The following is a 20,434-nucleotide window of genomic DNA, read 5'->3' as shown; positions in this document are numbered from 1 at the left end:
AAGGCACCTGATTGGTCTGTTAATGTTCACAACTTAAACATAAAACTATGATCAGGTTTTTAGAGTCATGGGTTTAAATGTAAACAGCACAGCCCCAGACTCCCGTCTCCTGTCCCCTCCCCCTGTCCCCCTGTCCCCTCCTCCTGTCCTCCAGTCCCCCCCCCCCCCCCCCTGTCCCCTCCTCCTGTCCCCTCCCCCTGTCCCCCGTCCCCTCCCCGTATCCTCTGTGTCTTGTGTCTGCTCTTCGTCCAAATCCATCAAAGTCTTCGTTGTTTAAAAGCGTTTAAAATCCGAGTGTTCCTGAAGTCGTGCGTGAGGTGGACTGAGCGTGTGCAGTGGCGCCGTGACATCACATGGAGGGGGGGGGCGTGGCTGTGGTGCTGGTCGTCGTGGTAACAGAGTGACGGGGTGGGGCCAGCTGCAGCAGCGCACTGACCGTCCCCGCCACCAGAGGGAGTCCCTTCTCCTCCAAAATGTGCAGCGGCAAACACAGCTGGCTCTGAAGAAGAGAGAGAGTTAGACCTGGTCTAGACCTGGTCTAGTCCTGGTTCAGTCCTGGTTCAGTCCTGGTTTAGTCCTGGTTCAGTCCTGGTCTAGTCCTGGTCTAGTCCTGGTCTAGTCCCGGTCTAGTCCCGGTCTAGTCCCGGTCTAGTCCCGGTCTAGTCCCGGTTTAGTCCCGGTTTAATCCCGGTCTAGTCCCGGTCTAGTCCCGGTCTAGTCCTGGTCTAATCTTGGTTTAGTCCTGGTTTAGTCCCGGTTTAGTCCTGGTCTAGTCCCGGTCTAGTCCTGGTCTAATCTTGGTTTAGTCCTGGTCTAGTCCTGGTCTAGTCCTGGTCTAATCTTGGTCTAGTCCTGGTCTAGTCCTGGTCTAGTCCTGGTCTAATCTTGGTCTAGTCCTGGTCTAGTCCTGGTCTAGTCCTGGTCTAGTCCTGGTCTAATCTTGGTCTCGTCCTGGTCTCGTCCTGGTCTCGTCCTGGTTCAGTCCTGGTCTAGTCCTGGTCTAGTCCTGGTCTAGTCCTGGTCTAGTCCCGGTCTAGTCCCGGTTTAGTCCCGGTTTAGTCCCGGTTTAGTCCCGGTTTAATCCCGGTCTAGTCCCGGTCTAGTCCCGGTCTAATCTTGGTTTAGTCCTGGTCTAGTCCTGGTCTAGTCCTGGTCTAGTCCTGGTCTAATCTTGGTCTAGTCCTGGTCTAGTCCTGGTCTAGTCCTGGTCTAATCTTGGTCTCGTCCTGGTCTCGTCCTGGTCTCGTCCTGGTCTCGTCCTGGTCTAGTCCCGGTTTAATCCCGGTCTAGTCCCGGTCTAGTCCTGGTCTAATCTTGGTTTAGTCCTGGTCTAGTCCTGGTCTAGTCCTGGTCTAATCTTGGTCTAGTCCTGGTCTAGTCCTGGTCTAGTCCTGGTCTAGTCTTGGTCTCGTCCTGGTCTCGTCCTGGTCTAGTCCTGGTCTAGTCCCGGTTTAGTCCCGGTCTAGTTCTTTCAACAAAGAGGAAACACAGTTAGTGCAGAAAAAGGTCCAGGTGGTTTTATTTTGAAAAGGCCTCAGAGGAAACCACTAAACTCTAAAAAGCCCCAGTGCGGGACATTACGTGACATTAGAACAGCGTTAAAGCCGCAGTGCGGGACACCAGCCCTAAAACGAAAGAATCTCACACAAAAAAAACGAGAGAAGTGAACGAGTGAAAGGCAGAACGTCTCTGCTGAGTCTGAAAAAAACACTGGGAAAAGTCCAGAGGCACAAGAGGTTTAACAAGGATCCATGTGTGTCAGATGCCCTCCCCGTGTGTCAGATGCCCTCCCCGTGTGTCAGATGCCCTCCCTCTCGGTCACAGGAGTTGGACGTAGACGGCGCACAGCAGAGACATGATTGACAGGTAGAACAGAGCGAATCCGGCCAGGTGAGCCTCAGGTGAGAGAGGGGGCGGAGCTAAGCGCAGGTCGGGTGGGTCGAGGCTGAGGAGGCGGAGCTCTCCTGTGGTGATGTCATCGGCGGAACAGACGGGCGCCTTCGTGATTGAGGTCAAAACGAAATGAGGCGGGAAAAAAAAACGGGAAAAAATGTGGAACAAAAGAAAACATGAAAAAAGGAGGAACAAAAGGAACGAAGGATGAGAAACGAGAGAGAAAACAGCAGAGTTAGAGCGGAGAAACCCAGATGCCCTACCATGAGCCCACAGAGAGGCCCCGCCCACATCACCTGACTGGAGCATCAGACCAAATCACTCACCTGAGCCAGAGTCAGAGCCAAAGAGCCAGAGTCAGAGAGACAAAGAGCCAGAGTCAGAGAGCCAAAGAGCCAGAGAGCCCAGTGTAGTTTTTTATTCTGGTATTTAAAGGCTTAGGTACAGTCTGCTCTATGGTCTGTGGTCAGGTGAGGGTCTGTGATTGGTCAGTTGTGTCTCAGGTGTCTGGAGGCCTGTGATTGGTCAGTTGCGTCTCAGGTGTCTGGAGGCCTGTGATTGGTCAGTTCTCAGGTGAGTCTCACCTGTGGGACTCCGATGCGACGACACGCCTCCAGGAAGTTCTCCACGTTCCTGCGACACTTCGCCATTGTAAGTTTGGGCTGAAGAGAGAGAGGGGCGAGAAAAGGGCGAGAGAGGTTTAAATACACTGAGGAGAGAGGGTGTAGGTGTATATGGCTCCGTAGTATTAGTAGTAAATATAGTAGTAGTAGTAGTAGTAGTAGTAGTAGTAGTAGTAGTAGTAGTAGCAGTACTCACCACAGCAGGGGAGGGCACATGGATACTGGGCACTGATCGGGGTCGGACGTGATTTGCCAAATGGCACAAAACAACTCCATCTGTGAGAGCCGCTCCCAGGTCTGTGGGCAGCGCCACCTTCAGGCGAGCCTCAATGTTCTGAAAAAATACACACAACAACATGGACGGCACGTTTACGCCACAGTGTGAGTCTGGTACCACGGCCGACCTCAGATCTGACCGTTCAGTGTGTGTGTACATGTGTGTATGTACTTGTGTGTACGTGTGTGTATACTTGTGTGTACTTGTGTGTACTTGTGTGTACTTGTGTACCTTCCGGAGCTGCTCCACCAGCTCTGCGTCTTGTCCCTCCAGGGCGGGGCTCTTCTCTGGGGCCGGGGCTGATTCACCTGAAACACACCTCTGTTCAACTAAACGCACAACAACCAGTGTGTGTCACTGTCTCTGAACAGACACAAGTCCAAATGTTACACACTTTAGCTCCATCCACTCTGGCTCCAATTCACTTCCTGTGTATAAACTCTGTCCTCTCTCTGTCCTCTCTCTGTCCCCTCTCTGTCCCCTCTCTGTCCCCTCTCTGTCCTCTCTCTGTCCCCTCTCTGTCCCCTCTCTGTCCCCTCTCTGTCCCCTCTCTGTCCCCTCTCTGTCCCCTCTCTGTCCTCTCTCTGTCCCCTCTCTGTCCCCTCTCTGTCCTCTCTCTGTCCCCTCTCTGTCCTCTCTCTGTCCCCTCTCTGTCCTCTCTCTGTCCCCTCTCTGTCCCCTCTCTGTCCTCTCTCTGTCCCCTCTCTGTCCCCTCTCTGTCCCCTCTCTGTCCCCTCTCTGTCCCCTCTCTGTCCCCTCTCTGTCCTCTCTCTGTCCCCTCTCTGTCCTCTCTCTGTCCTCTCTGTCTCTGTCCTCTCTCTGTCCTCTCTGTCCTCTCTCTGTCTCTTCAGACTCATTCTGGTCTTAAATGTTCGTATTAACCCTCTACATGATCCTGGGGTTTTTATTTCACTATTGTGTCTGTAAATCAAGATCTGAACATTAATAACAGACAAATCAGGTCCTTCTGTCCCCAGGGTCGCTCCTGTTAGCGTTAGCAACAGGTTTGATTGACAGTGTTGCTAAGCACCAGCTCCCTGCAAAATATTCAACAGCCTCGCTCCTGATTGGCTCTTTGGTTGCTATGATACTCGTGGTCTCTCCACCTGCTCTGGCCTCCATGAGCTTCATTTGGAGCTGAAGCTGCGACGTCACACTCAGGACACGTCTATACAGACTGTGTGTGTGTGTGTACCTCTCCTCTTGTGTGTGTGTGTGTGTACCTCTCCTCTTGTGTGCGTGTGTGTACCTCTCCTCTTGTGTGGGTGTGTGTGTACCTCTCCTCTTGTGTGGGTGTGTGCGTGTGTACCTCTCCTCTTGTGTGTGTGTGTGCGTGTGTACCTCTCCTCTTGTGTGTGTGTACCTCTCCTCTTGTGTGTGTGTACCTCTCCTCTTGTGTGTGTGTACCTCTCCTCTTGTGTGTGTGTACCTCTCCTCTTGTGTGTGTGTGTGTGTGTGTACCTCTCCTCTTGTGTGTGTGTGTACCTCTCCTCTTGTGTGTGTGTACCTCTCCTCTTGTGTGTGTGTGTGCGTGTGTACCTCTCCTCTTGTGTGTGTGTGTGCGTGTGTACCTCTCCTCTTGTGTGTGTGTGTGCGTGTGTGTACCTCTCCTCTTGTGTGTGTGTGTGTGTACCTCTCCTCTTGTGTGTGTGTGTGTGTACCTCTCCTCTTGTGTGTGTGTGTGTGTGTACCTCTCCTCTTGTGTGTGTGTGTGTGTGTGTGTGTGTACCTCTCCTCTTGTGTGTGTGTGTGTGTACCTCTCCTCTTGTGTGGGTGTGTGTGTACCTCTCCTCTTGTGTGTGGGGGTGTGTGTGTACCTCTCCTCTTGTGTGTGTGTGTGTGTACCTCTCCTCTTGTGTGTGTGTGTGTGTGTGTGTACCTCTCCTCTTGTGTGTGTGTGTGTGTACCTCTCCTCTTGTGTGTGGGGGTGTGTGTGTACCTCTCCTCTTGTGTGTGTGTGTGTGTACCTCTCCTCTTGTGTGGGTGTGTGTGTGTACCTCTCCTCTTGTGTGTGTGTGTGTGTACCTCTCCTCTTGTGTGTGTGTGTGTGTACCTCTCCTCTTGTGTGTGTGTGTGTGTGTGTACCTCTCCTCTTGTGTGGGTGTGTGTGTGTGTACCTCTCCTCTTGTGTGTGGGGGTGTGTGTGTACCTCTCCTCTTGTGTGTGTGTGTGTGTGTGTGTGTACCTCTCCTCTTGTGTGTGTGTGTGTGTACCTCTCCTCTTGTGTGGGTGTGTGTGTGTGTGTACCTCTCCTCTTGTGTGGGTGTGTGTGTACCTCTCCTCTTGTGTGTGTGTGTGGGTGTGTGTGTGTACCTCTCCTCTTGTGGGTGTGTGTGTGTGTGTGTGTACCTCTCCTCTTGTGTGGGTGTGTGTGTGTGTGTGTGTACCTCTCCTCTTGTGTGGGTGTGTGTGTGTACCTCTCTTGTGTGGGGGTGTGTGTGTGTGTGTGTACCTCTCTTGTGTGTGTGTACCTCTCCTCTTGTGTGTGTGTGTGTGTGTACCTCTCTTGTGTGTGTGTGTACCTCTCCTCTTGTGTGTGTGTGTGTGTGTGTACCTCTCCTCTTGTGTGCGTGTGTGTGTGTACCTCTCCTCTTGTGTGCGTGTGTGTGTGTGTACCTCTCCTCTTGTGTGTGTGTGTGTGTACCTCTCCTCTTGTGTGCGTGTGTGTGTGTGTGTGTGTGTGTACCTCTCCTCTTGTCGTCTTTGTGGTTCAGTCGGTGTAGATAACTGTCTGGTCTGCAGGGGTACACTGTGCTCTGAGACCCTGAGACACACGACAGGTTACACACAGCTCTATATACAACACACACACACAGACACAGGCACACAGACAGACAGGCACAGACACACACACACACCCCGACAGACAGGCACAGACACACACACACAGACAGACAGGCACAGACACACACACACAGACAGACAGGCACAGACACACACACACACACCCCGACAGACAGGCACAGACACACACACACAGACAGACAGGCACAGACACACACACACAGGCACAGACACACAGACACACACTGGACATGATATAAAGTGTTTTGTTTTTGTGTGTTACCTGTGGGAGACAGCGCTGTCCTGTCCTCGCCCTGAACGACACAAACACACACACGTGTAAGAGGAAAAACACAACATATGTGAGGTCAGAGGAGAGACAGGTGTGAGACAGGTGAGGTCAGAGGTGAGACAGGTGTGAGACAGGTGAGGTCAGAGGTGAGACAGGTGTGAGACAGGTGAGGTCAGAGGAGAGACAGGTGAGAGACAGGTGAGGTCAGAGGAGAGACAGGTGAGGTCAGAGGAGAGACAGGTGTGAGACAGGTGAGGTCAGAGGAGAGACAGGTGAGGTCAGAGGAGAGACAGGTGTGAGACAGGTGAGGTCAGAGGAGAGACAGCTGAGGTCAGAGGAGAGACAGGTGTGAGACAGGTGAGGTCAGAGGAGAGACAGGTGAGGTCAGAGGAGAGACAGGTGTGAGACAGGTGAGGTCAGAGGTGAGACAGGTGAGGTCAGAGGTGAGACAGGTGAGGTCAGAGGAGAGACAGGTGTGAGACAAGTGAGGTCAGAAGAGAGACAGGTGAGACCATTCCTCTGACCCTCTCCTCTGCTCCTCTGACCCTCTCCTCTGCTCCTCTGACCCTCTCCTCTGCTCCTCTGACCCTCTCCTCTGCTCCTCTGACCCTCTCCTCTGACCCTCTCCTCTGCTCCTCTGACCCTCTCCTCTGCTCCTCTGACCCTCTCCTCTGCTCCTCTGACCCTCTCCTCTGACCCTCTCCTCTGCTCGGCCTGGAGATCCTCCTCCAGGCCAAATAAGAGTCAGGTTTGTGGAGATTTTAGTGCCATAAACACAAAGACAATGAAACGACAAACTTCAAAGAGAGGAGAGGAAGAGGAGGAGAGAGGAGGAGAGAGAGGAGGAGGAGAGAGGAGGAGAGAGAGGAGGAGGAGAGAGGAAGAAAGGAAAGGAGGAGGAGAGGAAGAGAGTGGGAGAGAGGAGCAAGAGGAGGAGAGAAAAGTGAGAGGAGGAGAGAGAGGAGGTTAAACTCAAATCCGTGCTGTTTCATGCAGACGTCTGTGTCTTTTTCACTTCATGCAAAAAAAAACAAATATTCAGATTTATGCAACTTTGAGTTTAATCCCAAAATTCCACTTGGTCCAACTGTCCTCTGCATTTGACCCGTCCTCCAGTGTGTCTGGGTTAAAGTCACTCTCTCCTTTTAGTGTAGTCAAACTCTGAACACACCTGAAGCTCGTGTTGGTCACAGTGCTGGACTTTTAGCCCGTCTCTCTTTAGCCCGTCTCTCTTTAGCCCGTCTCTCTTTAGCCCGTCTCTCTTTAGCCCGTCTCTCTTTAGCCCGTCTCTCTTTAGCCCGTCTCTCTTTAGCCCGTCTCTCTTTAGCCCGTCTCTCTTTAGCCCGTCTCTCTTTAGCCCGTCTCTCTTCCTGTAGGACGATGTGTTTACATCACTTCAGTAACAGACCTGGTCCAGAGCACATTTAGAGTCTGAGGTTAGACTCACACCCGCCTCTCTCCAGCCCGTCTCGCTCCAGCCCGTCTCTCTCCAGCCCGTCTCTCTCCAGCCCGTCTCTCTCCAGCCCGTCTGTCTGTACATGTTCCTGACCAGTGCTGTGGTCTTCGTGGGCAGTGTGTTTACTCTGATGACTCGTCTTCATCACATTCACACGTGGGTGCAGGTGGAGGTTTGACCAGAGGGGGCGCTCTCCCCACAGCAAAGTGTGTCTCCAGATTCAGGTTTATATTTGATTTGTGCTCAGTCTGGATTTACACTTTAGTGGTTTTTATCATGATTGTTTGGGGACCAGAACCTGGGACCTTGTGGCTGTGAGGCAGAGGGATAACCACTCTGCCACACACTCTGGGTTCAGTTGCATAAACCTGAACATTGAGATTTTGGGGTCAAAGGTCAGAGTCTTACCATGAACAGAGCCGAGTCGTCTGTGTGAGTGCAGCGACGAGAGGGAAACGTCTACGACAACACAGACAGGTGAGACACAGACAGGTGAGACAGACAGGTGAGACACACAGGTGAGACAGACAGGGGGGCACACAGGTGAGACAGACAGGTGAGACACACAGGGGAGACACACAGGTGAGACACAGGTGAGACAGACAGGGGGGGCACACAGGTGAGACAGACAGGTGAGACACACAGGGGAGACAGACAGGGGGGCACACAGGTGAGACAGACAGGGGAGACACACAGGGGAGACACACAGGTGAAACCCAAGTGAGAGACAGGGGAGACAGACAGGTGAGACAGACGGGGTGACAGACAGGTGAGACACACAGGTGAGACAGACAGGGGAGACAGACAGGGAGACAAGACAGGTGAGACACACAGGGGAGACACACAGGGGAGACAGACAGGTGAGACGGGTAGGTTAGACAGAGGAGGAGAGAGGACGAAGGGAATATCTATAACAACACAGAGCGGTCAGAGAAAGGGGCGGGGTTTGGACACAGGGGGCGGAGTGTGGACTCACCTCAGTCTCTGAACTGGACTTAGACGGACTCTGGGCTTTGAGCTGAAAACAACAACAACAGTTTAGGCCGAACTAAACCAGGACAAGACCAGGACAAGACCAGGACTAAACCAGGTCTCTGTACCTTAGTGTAGGTCGTGTTGTGCGTCCTTGTGTTTTTGTGCCTCTCGTTGTCGTATTTTTGAGCAGCGAGTTGAGCCTCTCTCCTCATCCTCTCCACCCCCCCAGGACCAAGACCGGGACTGGACCTCTGCAACATGGGACAGATTATTAAAGACATCTGAATTCATTTATGGCTTTTAAAAGACGGGTTGTTTACTTCTGTGGGGTATTAAAGGGGAGGTATTTACTTCTATGTTGTATTAACTGTAACATATTTAAATCTCCATGTTTAATTTATTGTTTGACAATGTTATATTCACCCAAAACATTATATTAACATGTTTATTAAGTTTCACTTTTGTTTTTGACACTCTTGAGTCTCTCCTCCCTTTGCTCTCTGGGCTAAGCCCCTCCCCCTTCAGAGCACTATCACAATCAGCTGCATCGCACTAATGAAACTACTGCACATCACACCAGGTTTGTCACGTCATAGTGCACAGTTTGTGTCATGTTTTTGTGTATTTATGGAGGATTGTCATGGGTGATGTAGACTTGTGGGCGGAGCCTCGTACAGGCTCCATTTGAGTAGGGCTCGGGAGAGATCTCTAGATTACTCAAACATGGACGACATGTAAAACCTCTTCATGTTTCTGATTTCTGAACAGAGGGAGAAAGATACAAAAAGTCGACTTTGCAGAACACCGCCTCTTTAAGTAGAACCGTCCCACTGAGGTTTAAAATCTTAAAGTTTTCGTGTTCAGAGCAGACTGTGGGGTGTTACCTGTATGTGAGCAGCAGAGGGCGCTGAGACTCCATCCACCACACTCCTGCACACACATGGAGACATGAGAGGTCAGAGCAGAACACACTGGAGTCAGCATTAGACTCCCCGTAGTTTAACCTGAGACAGGTGAGAGCTCTCAGGGGGAGGTCTCAGTGTAACCGTCAGGCGCAGATGTGTGACCTTTGACCTGGTTTATGGTTAATATCTGTGTAAATCCTGGGCAGATCCACAGGGAACAAAAACTGTCCCAAAGTTCAGCCTCAGTTTAAACAACTTCTTGAGAAAGTGGAGCTATTTTTCAACAAAGTGCGAAAGTCGTCAAAGAGTTTAAGACGCGAGATTAATGCGACGAGTTTAAGACGCGAGATTAATGCGACGAGTTTAAGACGCGAGATTAATGCGACGAGTTTAAGACGCGAGATTAATGCGACGAGTTTAAGACGCGAGATTAATGCAACGAGTTTAAGACGCGAGATTAATGCGACGAGTTTAAGACGCGAGATTAATGCGACGAGTTTAAGACGCGAGATTAATGCGACGAGTTTAAGACGCGAGATTAATGCGACGAGTTTAAGACGCGAGATTAATGCGACGAGTTTAAGACGCAAGATTAATGCGACGAGTTTAAGACGCGAGATTAATGCGACGAGTTTAAGACGCGAGATTAAAGCGACGAGTTTCAGACGCGAGATTAAAGCGACGAGTTTCAGACGATGGAGCAGACGTTCGTAGATTCTGTACCTGTGTAAACGCCTCTCGTCTGTGCGGCTCCCTCCACTCTTCACTGGAGAGCCCTGAAACACAGATCCGATATGTCACCATCTCCCCTACAGCTCAGGTCAGAAAACAGTAGTAGTAGTAGTAGTAGTAGTAGTACATGAAGTACCTCTCTGGTGATCCTCTTTTCGATGTAGGCCATAAACTGTGAGCTCAGACTCTGCCTTCGTCCCTCCTCCTCCTCTTCCTCAGTCGCGCTGCTGTCGATGAAGTCGATCTGCTCCGACTCAGGGTCTGAAACAAACGAGAACCAAACGTCAGAGAGGAGCACCCCGAACCTCCCCGACCCCCAGAGTGTACAGGGCACTCATGGTGTCACGGCGACCACAGAGCCAATCAGGAGTGAGTTATTTGAGTCTGACATTCACACATGTCATTCATAGAGTGAAGAATCCTGAGCAGGACCAGTGTCACTCACAGGGGGCGCCGTTGTGCAGTCCTCTGTGTCTCTGCTCCCGACTCAGCTCCGCCACTTTAGACGAAAGGTCCTCCTCTGAGGGCTGAACACACACATGTGAGATACACCTCCTCTACACCTCCTCCTCTGAGGGCTGAACACACACATGTGAGATACACCTCCTCCTCTACACCTCCTCCTCTGAGGGCTGAACACACACATGTGAGATACACCTCCTCTACACCTCCTCCTCTGAGGGCTGAACACACACATGTGAGATACACCTCCTCTACACCTCCTCCTCTGAGGGCTGAACAAACACATGTGAGATACACCTCCTCTACACCTCCTCCTCTGAAGGCTGAACACACACATGTGAGATACACCTCCTCTACACCTCCTCCTCTGAGGGCTGAACACACACATGTGAGATACACCTCCTCTACACCTCCTCCTCTGAGGGCTGAACACACACATGTGAGATACACCTCCTCTACACCTCCTCCTCTGAGGGCTGAACAAACACATGTGAGATACACCTCCTCTACACCTCCTCCTCTGAAGGCTGAACACACACATGTGAGATACACCTCCTCTACACCTCCTCCTCTGAAGGCTGAACACACACATGTGAGATACACCTCCTCTACACCTCCTCCTCTGAAGGCTGAACACACACATGTGAGATACACCTCCTCTACACCTCCTCCTCTGAAGGCTGAACACACACATGTCAAATGCACTGTCTGCATCATCTGACCATCCACTGCCCCAGCTAAACTACACCTCCTCCCTCCTCTCCTCCTTCACTGACCTCATTTCCAGACCAGCGCTTGTCTCCACTGTCCACACTGTTGAACCCAGAGTCCAGAGCTCCGTAGGATCGTCCCGGGTACAGCTCATCTCCACTGAAACAAAAACATCACTTCAAATAAACATCAGAAGCACCAGTGTGTTTAAGGCTCTTATTGTGAAAGCACCAGTGTGTTTAAGGCTCTTATTGTGAAAGCACCAGTGTGTTTAAGGCTCTTATTGTGAAAGCACCAGTGTGTTTAAGGCTCTTATTGTGAAAGCACCAGTGTGTTTAAGGCTCTTATTGTGAAAGCACCAGTGTGTTTAAGGCTCTTATTGTGAAAGCACCAGTGTGTTTAAGGCTCTTATTGTGAAAGCACCAGTGTGTTTAAGGCTCTTATTGTGAAAGCACCAGTGTGTTTAAGGCTCTTATTGTGAAAGCACCAGTGTGTTTAAGGCTCTTATTGTGAAAGCACCAGTGTGTTTAAGGCTCTTATTGTGAAAGCACCAGTGTGTTTAAGGCTCTTATTGTGAAAGCACCAGTGTGTTTAAGGCTCTTATTGTGAAAGCACCAGTGTGTTTAAGGCTCTTATTGTGAAAGCACCAGTGTGTTTAAGGCTCTTATTGTGAAAGCACCAGTGTGTTTAAGGCTCTTATTGTGAAAGCACCAGTGTGTTTAAGGCTCTTATTGTGAAAGTACCAGTGGTTGTAGTTGAGCGGTCGTCGGTCGAACTCCGGGAGCTCGGCGGGAGATTTCGACGCTTCGAGATTCAGATATTTAAAGATGTGAACTTTTCCTTTCATACAGATCTGAAACACAAGAGACAGTCACACAGGGAGGGCATCTGACACAATCTGACACACAGGGAGGGCATCTGACACAATCTGACACACAGAGATCCAGGTGTACGGGAGGGCATCCGGCTCACCTGGGCGGGGGGCGTCTGCAGGGGGTTGTTGTCCAGGACGATGCTCTGGAGTTGGTTCAAACGTCGGAAACAAACGGGAATCTGGGTCACTTTATTACACGAGAAATCAAGACGAACGAGAGGCAGCTCTGACAGCTCTGAGAGAGGGAAGAGGAGGAGAGGAGAGGAGGAGAGGAGGAGAGAGGAGGAGAAGGAGGAGAAGGAGGAGAGAGGAGGAGAGAGAGAGAGAGGAGAGGAGAGGAGAAGGAGGAGAGAGAGGAGGAGAGAGGAAGAGGGAGAGAGAGGAGGAGAGAGAGGAGGAGGAGAGAGGAAGAGGGAGAGGGAAGAGGAGAAGGAGATGGAAAGAGGGGGAGAGAAGACACATTGTAAATCTCAATATTCATCTAAAACGATTTAAAAGAAACAGAAAAGTTCCGAGTCAGGTGTGTGGAGAGGCGAGCCCTCACAGCAGGTTTTTAAAGTTACATCTGTAATGAAGTCAGTGCTTTTGATCTCAGGCTATTTTCTGTCTAAAATATTACACAGTGCAGCTTTAATAATAAACCAGATCAAACATCTCTATGTTAAACTCAAAGTTCATTTGTGAATAATCATTATGCACAGCACTAAATCTGACCTCTGACCTTTGACCTGAGGCTCACTCACCTGGGGGCAGACGGACCAGGTGGTTCCTGCGGATGTTCAGGTCCCGTAGCGCCTCCAGCTGGCCGACCTGAGGAGGCAGCGTCTGGATCTCATTACAGCTCACGTCCTGAAACAGAACAATGTTCCACAGTGTTTCTTTAAAGAAGGACTAAACACAAACTCCGCCCACAAACACATTTAAAACAGAGCTGCTAAACTGGGCGGGGCCTGGAGGGGGCGGGGCCTGGGCTCATTTCTGGTGTAATAATAAAAGATTTGAGGTGTAATAATAATAGTAATGCATTTTATTTATAAACACCCAAGGACAATGAACAAGATGCAATCAGTGTAAATCTATCAGATCTGAGCCGTCAATGGAAGAAACAGTTTCAACATTATAACATTATAACATTATAACATATGTAACATGTATAACAAATGTACTATATATAAATGTTTATCTCAGTGTTTCTCTGTGGTCATATGGAGCGTCTAATTGTTTCTCGTGACAGACGTAGGTTTAAGGATCAGTGCGTCTGGTCAAACATCCAGACTTCAGACTTCAGGTGTTTGTATCAGAATAAAAACACAGCTCCAGTGTTTTTGAGGAGGGGGAGAGTTAGAACATGGTTTAAAGCTCACAGAGTGTGTGATACTGAGCAGTACGCACCAGCTCTGTGAGGTGGCGCAGCTGCCCGATCTCTTCGGGCAGAGACACCAGTTTGTTGTTACAGGCGATGAGCACCTTCAGTGGCAGAGAGCAGACCACAGGGGGCAGCACTGAGAGCTGGTTCCGACTGAGGAGAGAGAGAAGGGTTAGACCAGGGGCGGACCACAGTTTGACAGAGGGGCGGGGCCAGGAGATATATACATATATATATATATATATATATATATATATATATATATATATATATATATATACATATATATATATATATTATATATATGTATATATCACATTAGAGATTTGGCCTGTAACATGTCACAAAGCATGAACATGCAAGACTCATTGCACAAATTTTTTTTACAAACGCAACAATTACATTAATAATTAATGTATAAAATTTCAGTTAAATAAACAGCAGAAAAAACCCACATTCTGTTTTATCAAGTACCAAAAGATCAACAACTTGTTGAAAAGGTAAAGTGAACAAAGTTACCCCTAACTATTGTAATATAGTTTGGTCACGTTCGGCGGGCCGGATTAATAAGATCAAAGGGCCGTGTGTGGCCCCTGGGCCATAGTTTGCCCATGCCTGGGTTAGACTCAGGATTCAGGCTAAAAACACTGAGTGTTTCCTCCAACATTAAACTGACCCATGCAACAGCGCCCCCTGCCCAGTCAAATATGCAACACTAATCACCCGTCACCAAAACAACTGTCTTCACCAAATCATTCATCCATAAAAACTACGATTCACAGAAATACAGAGTCATACTGTCCACGTGTCCCCCCCAGTGATCCCACTGCCTGTCCACGTGTCCCCCCCCCCCCCAGTGATCCCACTGCCTGTCCACGTGTCCCCCCCCCCCCCAGTGATCCCACTGCCTGTCCACGTGTCCCCCCCAGTGATCCCACTGCCTGTCCACGTGTCCCCCCCAGTGATCCCACTGCCTGTCCACGTGTCCCCCCCAGTGATCCCACTGCGCTTCCCATTTGAGGTGTGATCCTTCATGTTTGATGTCTGTTAGCGTCACGTTATCTTCCCGTTTGACGGGCGTTTCTTCCCGTTTGACGGGCGTTTCTTCCCGTTTGACGGGCGTTTCTTCCCGTTTGACGGGCGTTTCTTCCCGTTTGAGGGGCGTTTCTTCCCGTTTGAGGGGCGTTTCTTCCCGTTTGACGGGCGTTTCTTCCCGTTTGAGGGGCGTTTCTTCCCGTTTGAGGGGCGTTTCTTCCCGTTTGAGGGGCGTTTCTTCCCGTTTGACGGGCGTTTCTTCCCGTTTGAGGGGCGTTTCTTCCCGTTTGAGGGGCGTTTCTTCCCGTTTGAGGGGCGTTTCTTCCCGTTTGAGGGGCGTTTCTTCCCGTTTGAGGGGCGTTTCTTCCCGTTTGAGGGGCGTTTCTTCGTGTTTCAGTTCTGTTAACTTCATGTTTGACAGAAGGAGGTTTGTAGAGGCTGTACAGAGGATGTGACTGTGGGGCTGATTTTGGTGCTGCTTTTATTCAGACACTCCATAAATAACTGGATGAGGTCACAGTTTGATGAAGGTTTTCTGATAAAAGCCTTTATAAGAAAACACACAGTGTTTTATCGATTGTTTCATTAAAAAGCTCAAACTTGTGACAGTTTTTACAGACATTTATCTGTGTTAAACTGTTTTAAACACATGGACATTTAAATATAACAGTTGTTTAAATCTATTTCACACAGATGTATATTTTTCTGCTTCCGCTGCATGAGCCAAACCCCAAACCAGTAAACGTCAGATAAACGTCTGTTAGCATCAGTGCTAAGACCACAGAGTGTATAAGAGAACAGTGTGAGCGAACACTCCCTCACTCCCTCGACATAGCTCTTATGAGGCCGGGTCACACGCACATTTGACCCACAGACTGTTTATAGAGTCTATAAAGCTGTTACGTGTGATGTCACTTCATCAGCTGATTGAAAACAATGAACATGAGTAAAATGAGTCGTTTAAAGCCAACATGGCCATAACCCTGGACCTAAGATAAGTGTGACAGAGCGTGCACCAGGGACGAGGAGGCTAAGCAGCTGTTAGCGAGAACACTGAGCCTACGATGGATTACCACAGTATTACCACAGCATTACTACAGTATTACCACAGCATTACTACAGTATTACCACAGCATTACTACAGTATTACCACAGCATTACTACAGTATTACCACAGCATTACTACAGTATTACTACAGCATTTCCACAGTATTACTACAGCATTTCCACAGTATTACCACAGCATTACCACAGTATTACTACAATATTACTACAGTATTACTACAATATTACTACAGTATTATCACAGTATTATCACAGTATTACTACACTATTTACACATCATCTGACACTGTGTGTTTACCTAATGTAGCTGGAGAAGAGCACTGTGTGTGTGTGTGTGTGTGTGTGTGTGTGGGGGTGTGTGTGTGTGTGTGTGTGTGTGTGTGTACACACGTGTATACGTACAGGTGTGTGTGTGTTTTTACCTGATGTTGATGGAGGTCAGCGCCTGCAGGTTGACCAGACTCTCGGGCAGTGACCTGAGGCAGTTCTGATACAGGTTCAGAGACTCCAGAGACACAAAGAGACACACCTCCACAGGGAGCTCAGGCAGACGATTCCTCGACAGATCTGAAACACACAACACCATCATTGAACCGGGACTGGACCGGGACTGGACCGGGACTGGACCGGGACTGGACCGGGACTGGACCGGGACTGGACCGGGACTGGACCGGGACTGGACCAGACCAGGACTAAACCTGGGAGGCACTGAACCATCTTTTTCTGTCCAAAAACTGATTTTAACTTTAAATATTTGGCAACATCTGAAATCAACCAACACCAGAGACTGAAAACAGCATTTACTTATTATTCCAAACATGATCCAAATGTGTTCTACAGCTGTTCATGTCTCATGTGATGACGAGGCCTGGCATGATGGCACATCCTGAAGTTCGATATATCACTCAAGTGAATACAGATGATAAATGATAATATTTAAACTCATTTATGCCACAGACACAAAAACCTAACAGCAGATTTAAACCACAAAAAACTATTATAAATCTACAATATTGTTAAAAATCATGAGCTGCAGTAAATAAACAGCAGAATGAAACACTTTAGTCGTTAGTTTGAGTCTGTAATGAGTCAGACATGTTATTGATTCAACCTTTTATAGCTTAAATCTGATCATAGCCGAAAAAATAAACTAAAATTCCCCAGTAGAGTAAACAAAAAGTAGCACAATAAAAACTGACCCAAAAAATCTTGCTCCCATAAACTGAATGACGTCGATATAGTGATTACACACACAGGGACAGGACAAGTAATGACAGAATAACTTTGTATAAATAAAACCTCATTACATCAGTTTATACGTCCAACCAGGAGATCTACTCAAGCCATATTTGGAAACACATATCTGAGCCAACTATTTTGTTCAGTATCAGCGCCAAAGTTAAATACGAACACATGATCAGTGCATCAATAAAAATAAAACAACTATAAATAAATAATATAAGAAACTCCCAAATAACTATATTAGATGCCCCGATGACAGGGGGACCCTCTCCTCCTCCCCGCCTGGCCCTCCTCCACCCGCCTCCCTCTCCTCGCCTGGCTCTCATCCTCCTCACCCGGCTCTCCTCCTCCATGAATTGAAATAACTCCACACTCAACAAGAGATGGGATGATATACAATAATATCATTTATCTTGATAAAAAGGGTCGACAATAATCGTTCATGGGACATTTTGTGTGCAGTTGTCCCTCGTTATATCAACGTTCACCTTTCTTGGTCTCGCTGTTTTGCAGATTTTTTAGTGCACTTTTGGATGCTTTTTTCACAGTGTATAAATGTGCATTGTGTCGTGCGTCCTGACTGGCTGTTGGACTGTAGACCATTGTGTTGTGCGTCCTGATTGGCTGTTGGACTGTAGACCATTGTGTTGTGCGTCCTGATTGGCTGTTGGACTGTAGACCATTGTGTTGTGCGTCCTGACTGGCTGTTGGACTGTAGACCATTGTGTTGTGTGTCCTGATTGGCTGTTGGACTGTAGACCATTGTGTTGTGCGTCCTGACTGGCTGTTGGACTGTAGACCATTGTGTCGTGCGTCCTGATTGGCTGTTGGACTGTAGACCATTGTGTTGTGTGTCCTGATTGGCTGTTGGACTGTAGACCATTGTGTCGTGCGTCCTGATTGGCTGTTGGACTGTAGACCATTGTGTTGTGCGTCCTGATTGGCTGTTGGACTGTAGACCATTGTACATCAGTCTCCATCGTTCTGCACCGACAAAGGCACCTCCGCCCGCGCCCAAAAAGCAGAGAAAGATGCTAACCATCGCATAAAAAGTTGGACTTCTGGACATGCTGAGGGAAGGTAGAAGTTACGTGGCTGTAGGGGGCGCCATTACGGAATAAATGAATATTCGATTCATCACATAAAGACGGAAAATAACATAAGGACAACAGCTGCAATAAGTTTTAACAAGGATGAAAACAGGGTTGTAACTGCAACAAGACCATCGTGCAGATGGAGTCTGCTTTAGCTTTGTGGATCAGTGACTGCAGCAAAATGAACAGTGCACTGGGACCAACATCATCCACATGAAAGCTAAACCGCTGTATGAAACCTTTCATGTAGAGCCCAGGCCAACAACTACCTATAACTATGTTCTTCACTCGGAAAAAACACCTGCACCAAGGCCTTATGTGAAAAAGACACTACAGCGGAGCGGCGCCAGGACGAAGAGGCGCCAGGACGAAGAGGCGCGGTCAGAGGAACTGTGAAGCACGCCTGAGTCACTATTAATCATTTCTTATGTGTCCAACCTCGTAGGTTGATCATTAAAATTAAATTTGTTACAGTATTTCTAAAAGCTGTCATTTTTATTTACAGTACAGTGTAGTATTTGGTTTTGTTCTATAAAACTGTGCTTATTTTATTTATTTTTTTATCCAAGAAGGTTTGAACTTTGAGAGTGTTTAACATTTTCTCACATTTCTCTCTTGTGTAATGTCTGAGTAAGAAAAGTGTATAAAGTGTGCGGTGAGGGGTTTTACAGGGGCAAAACATATATAATAATTCTAAAAAATAAAGCTGATACTTCTCGTATTTCTCCTATTGCGGGATATTTTTAGAATGTGACCCCCGCGATAAACCAGGGAACACTGTAATCGTGATAATCGTCAACAAAGATAATCGCCTTTATATCACCAGAAAAAAAACGACACAGGGGGAGTCAGCGGGGGGACAAAGGGGTCTGTTGTCCGGGGCCCCAGGGTTGTAGGGGCCCAGATTTGGACGCTCTTCCTATTAATTTGTATTACAGGGGCCCATGTGAGGCTTATGGTCCCGGGCTTCCAAATTTCAGTCGACGGCCCTGCTCTTCCACAATATTCTCTGTTAAAGTTATTATTCATTTTCATAACAACTTGAATCATCAGCGTGATATAATCCTTAGCAGCAGTTATTTTGGCCATGACAATCGTCACACAAAGTGCCTACTCTCAACATGAAGATTTAATCACAACGTGATTAAATTACAATTAAATAATAAGAGTACTGTTATTTTCATCTGACCCAGACACAGCAGGACTCACCTGTGGGAGCGACACAACCCGAATCTGTTTAAAGAATCATAAACCAAAAAAGCGTGACTAATTAATCCACAAAACAGACCAGTTCTGCCAGTCTGAAGCACTGCTGTATGTCAGTCTGACCTGTACATTCACAGCTTATATTCACTTTTAAATCTGAATCATGAGACTTTTTGAAATCACTACTTTTCATAGAGTTTAGAGCAGTTTTGGCTTCACACACAGTTGTTTTGGCAGCACAATCCGCCCCACACAGACACAGTGATGACTATGAGCACCTTTCAGCTAATTTAACAACTTTACATTTAAATAAGCCCGTTGCATGTGCAGATTTGGAGCTTCTGTGTGCTTTTAGCGCACATTTTGTACATATTTGGAGTAAAAACAGGCACGCAGAGGGAACCGGAAGCTGGTGTGACGTCACTTCCAAAGGGACGCAGTTTGACGCAGCAACGGTGCAACTTCACTTTACACTCGTTTAAGTTCAAAAAACAAACGGAAAAGTCTAACAACAACAATAACACCAGCGGGGAAGTGCTTGCCAATGTGAATAATCAACTTTGAGGCGAATAAAGTTGAAATAAAGCCGTTAAACCCGCAGAATGAGCGCAGCCGTTGATGGGATGCTAAGTTTGACGCAACAGTTGACGTTAAACTCTAGTAAAAACTCCACAAAAGCGGTGCAAAAGTGACATAACCCGCGTCCCCGTGCTCCAGTCCCCGTCCCCGGCTCTCCCCTGGCTCTCCCCCGGCCTGTGGCGCTCTCTTACCGGCCCTGGTGGTGTCCGTGAGGTCGTGGTTGGCTGCGCCCGGGGGGAACTCCTTCAGTTTCCTGCCGCTGAGGTTGAGGCTCCCGGTGGCCGCGGCTTCCTCCAGAGCCCGGTCCAGGGAGCGGTTCCACGGGGCTCCGAGGCCGTGGTGGTGTCCCGGGCCCGCGGTCACAGAGTTCCCCGCGCCGCCCACGCCTCCTCCGCTGAAGTTTAGGCCGGTGTTGTCCGCAGCAGACCCCAGGAGCACCGAGGCCGCCATTACACGCTCCGGCTGTTAGCTCCGCGGTTAACAGGCTAGCTCCCACCCAAAGCTCCACGGCGCATGCGCACAGACAAACCCAAACACAAAAACAATGGAGTCACATTTTTGAATATTTTGTCATCTTAGGCTTTATTTCACTGTTAATTTTAGTTCAGCGGGTTAAATAACAACATTTACTGATACATGTATACATTTCATTCGCTAACACTAATACAAATATCAAAAAATATGTATTTTGTTTGATTCTTATTTTGCACTTTAATCATTTTCAACTGCAGCTTCTAAAGTTCGCACATAAAACTTAAAAAGGTGATGGAACATATTTAACTTTTTGTATTTCCATAATTACCTCATGTTGGTGATGTTTATTATTTTGAAGTGACATATCTTTTAATTATTGTTTAACTACC

The 20,434-nt window shown here is 48.4% G+C and overlaps 1 protein-coding gene across 3 annotated transcripts; it reads right to left on the bottom strand.

Annotated features, from left to right (window-relative positions):
* Positions 1-216: 216 nt before the first annotated feature.
* On the bottom strand, positions 217-20,061 carry lrch3 (leucine-rich repeats and calponin homology (CH) domain containing 3). Of its 3 annotated transcripts, none has more exons than XM_033977329.2 (20): positions 19,763-20,061; positions 15,873-16,017; positions 13,377-13,503; positions 12,728-12,833; positions 12,083-12,219; positions 11,854-11,963; positions 11,176-11,269; positions 10,383-10,464; positions 10,074-10,198; positions 9,929-9,981; positions 9,185-9,230; positions 8,426-8,551; positions 8,302-8,343; positions 7,734-7,784; positions 5,861-5,891; positions 5,480-5,557; positions 3,025-3,101; positions 2,713-2,850; positions 2,478-2,555; positions 217-499 (listed from the first exon to the last, which is right to left on the bottom strand). In XM_033977329.2, the coding sequence occupies exons 1-20, from the start codon at positions 20,019-20,021 to the stop codon at positions 350-352; spliced, it is 2,055 nt and encodes a 684-aa protein (XP_033833220.1). In that variant the 5' UTR covers positions 20,022-20,061; the 3' UTR covers positions 217-349. The 3 variants fall into 3 exon arrangements, with proteins under 3 accessions (XP_033833220.1, XP_055082257.1, XP_055082259.1); XM_055226284.1 differs by lacking the exon at positions 217-499 and adding an exon at positions 2,405-2,433 and having other exon boundaries at positions 2,467-2,555; XM_055226282.1 differs by lacking the exon at positions 7,734-7,784.
* Between the last annotated feature and the right edge of the window lie 373 nt (positions 20,062-20,434).

The sequence above is a fragment of the Periophthalmus magnuspinnatus genome, chromosome 13 (assembly GCF_009829125.3).
Source record: "Periophthalmus magnuspinnatus isolate fPerMag1 chromosome 13, fPerMag1.2.pri, whole genome shotgun sequence".
Taxonomy (NCBI): Eukaryota; Metazoa; Chordata; class Actinopteri; order Gobiiformes; family Gobiidae; genus Periophthalmus; species Periophthalmus magnuspinnatus.
The sequence above is the reverse complement of the archived record's forward strand: the minus strand, read 5'-3'. Positions and strand labels throughout refer to the sequence as shown.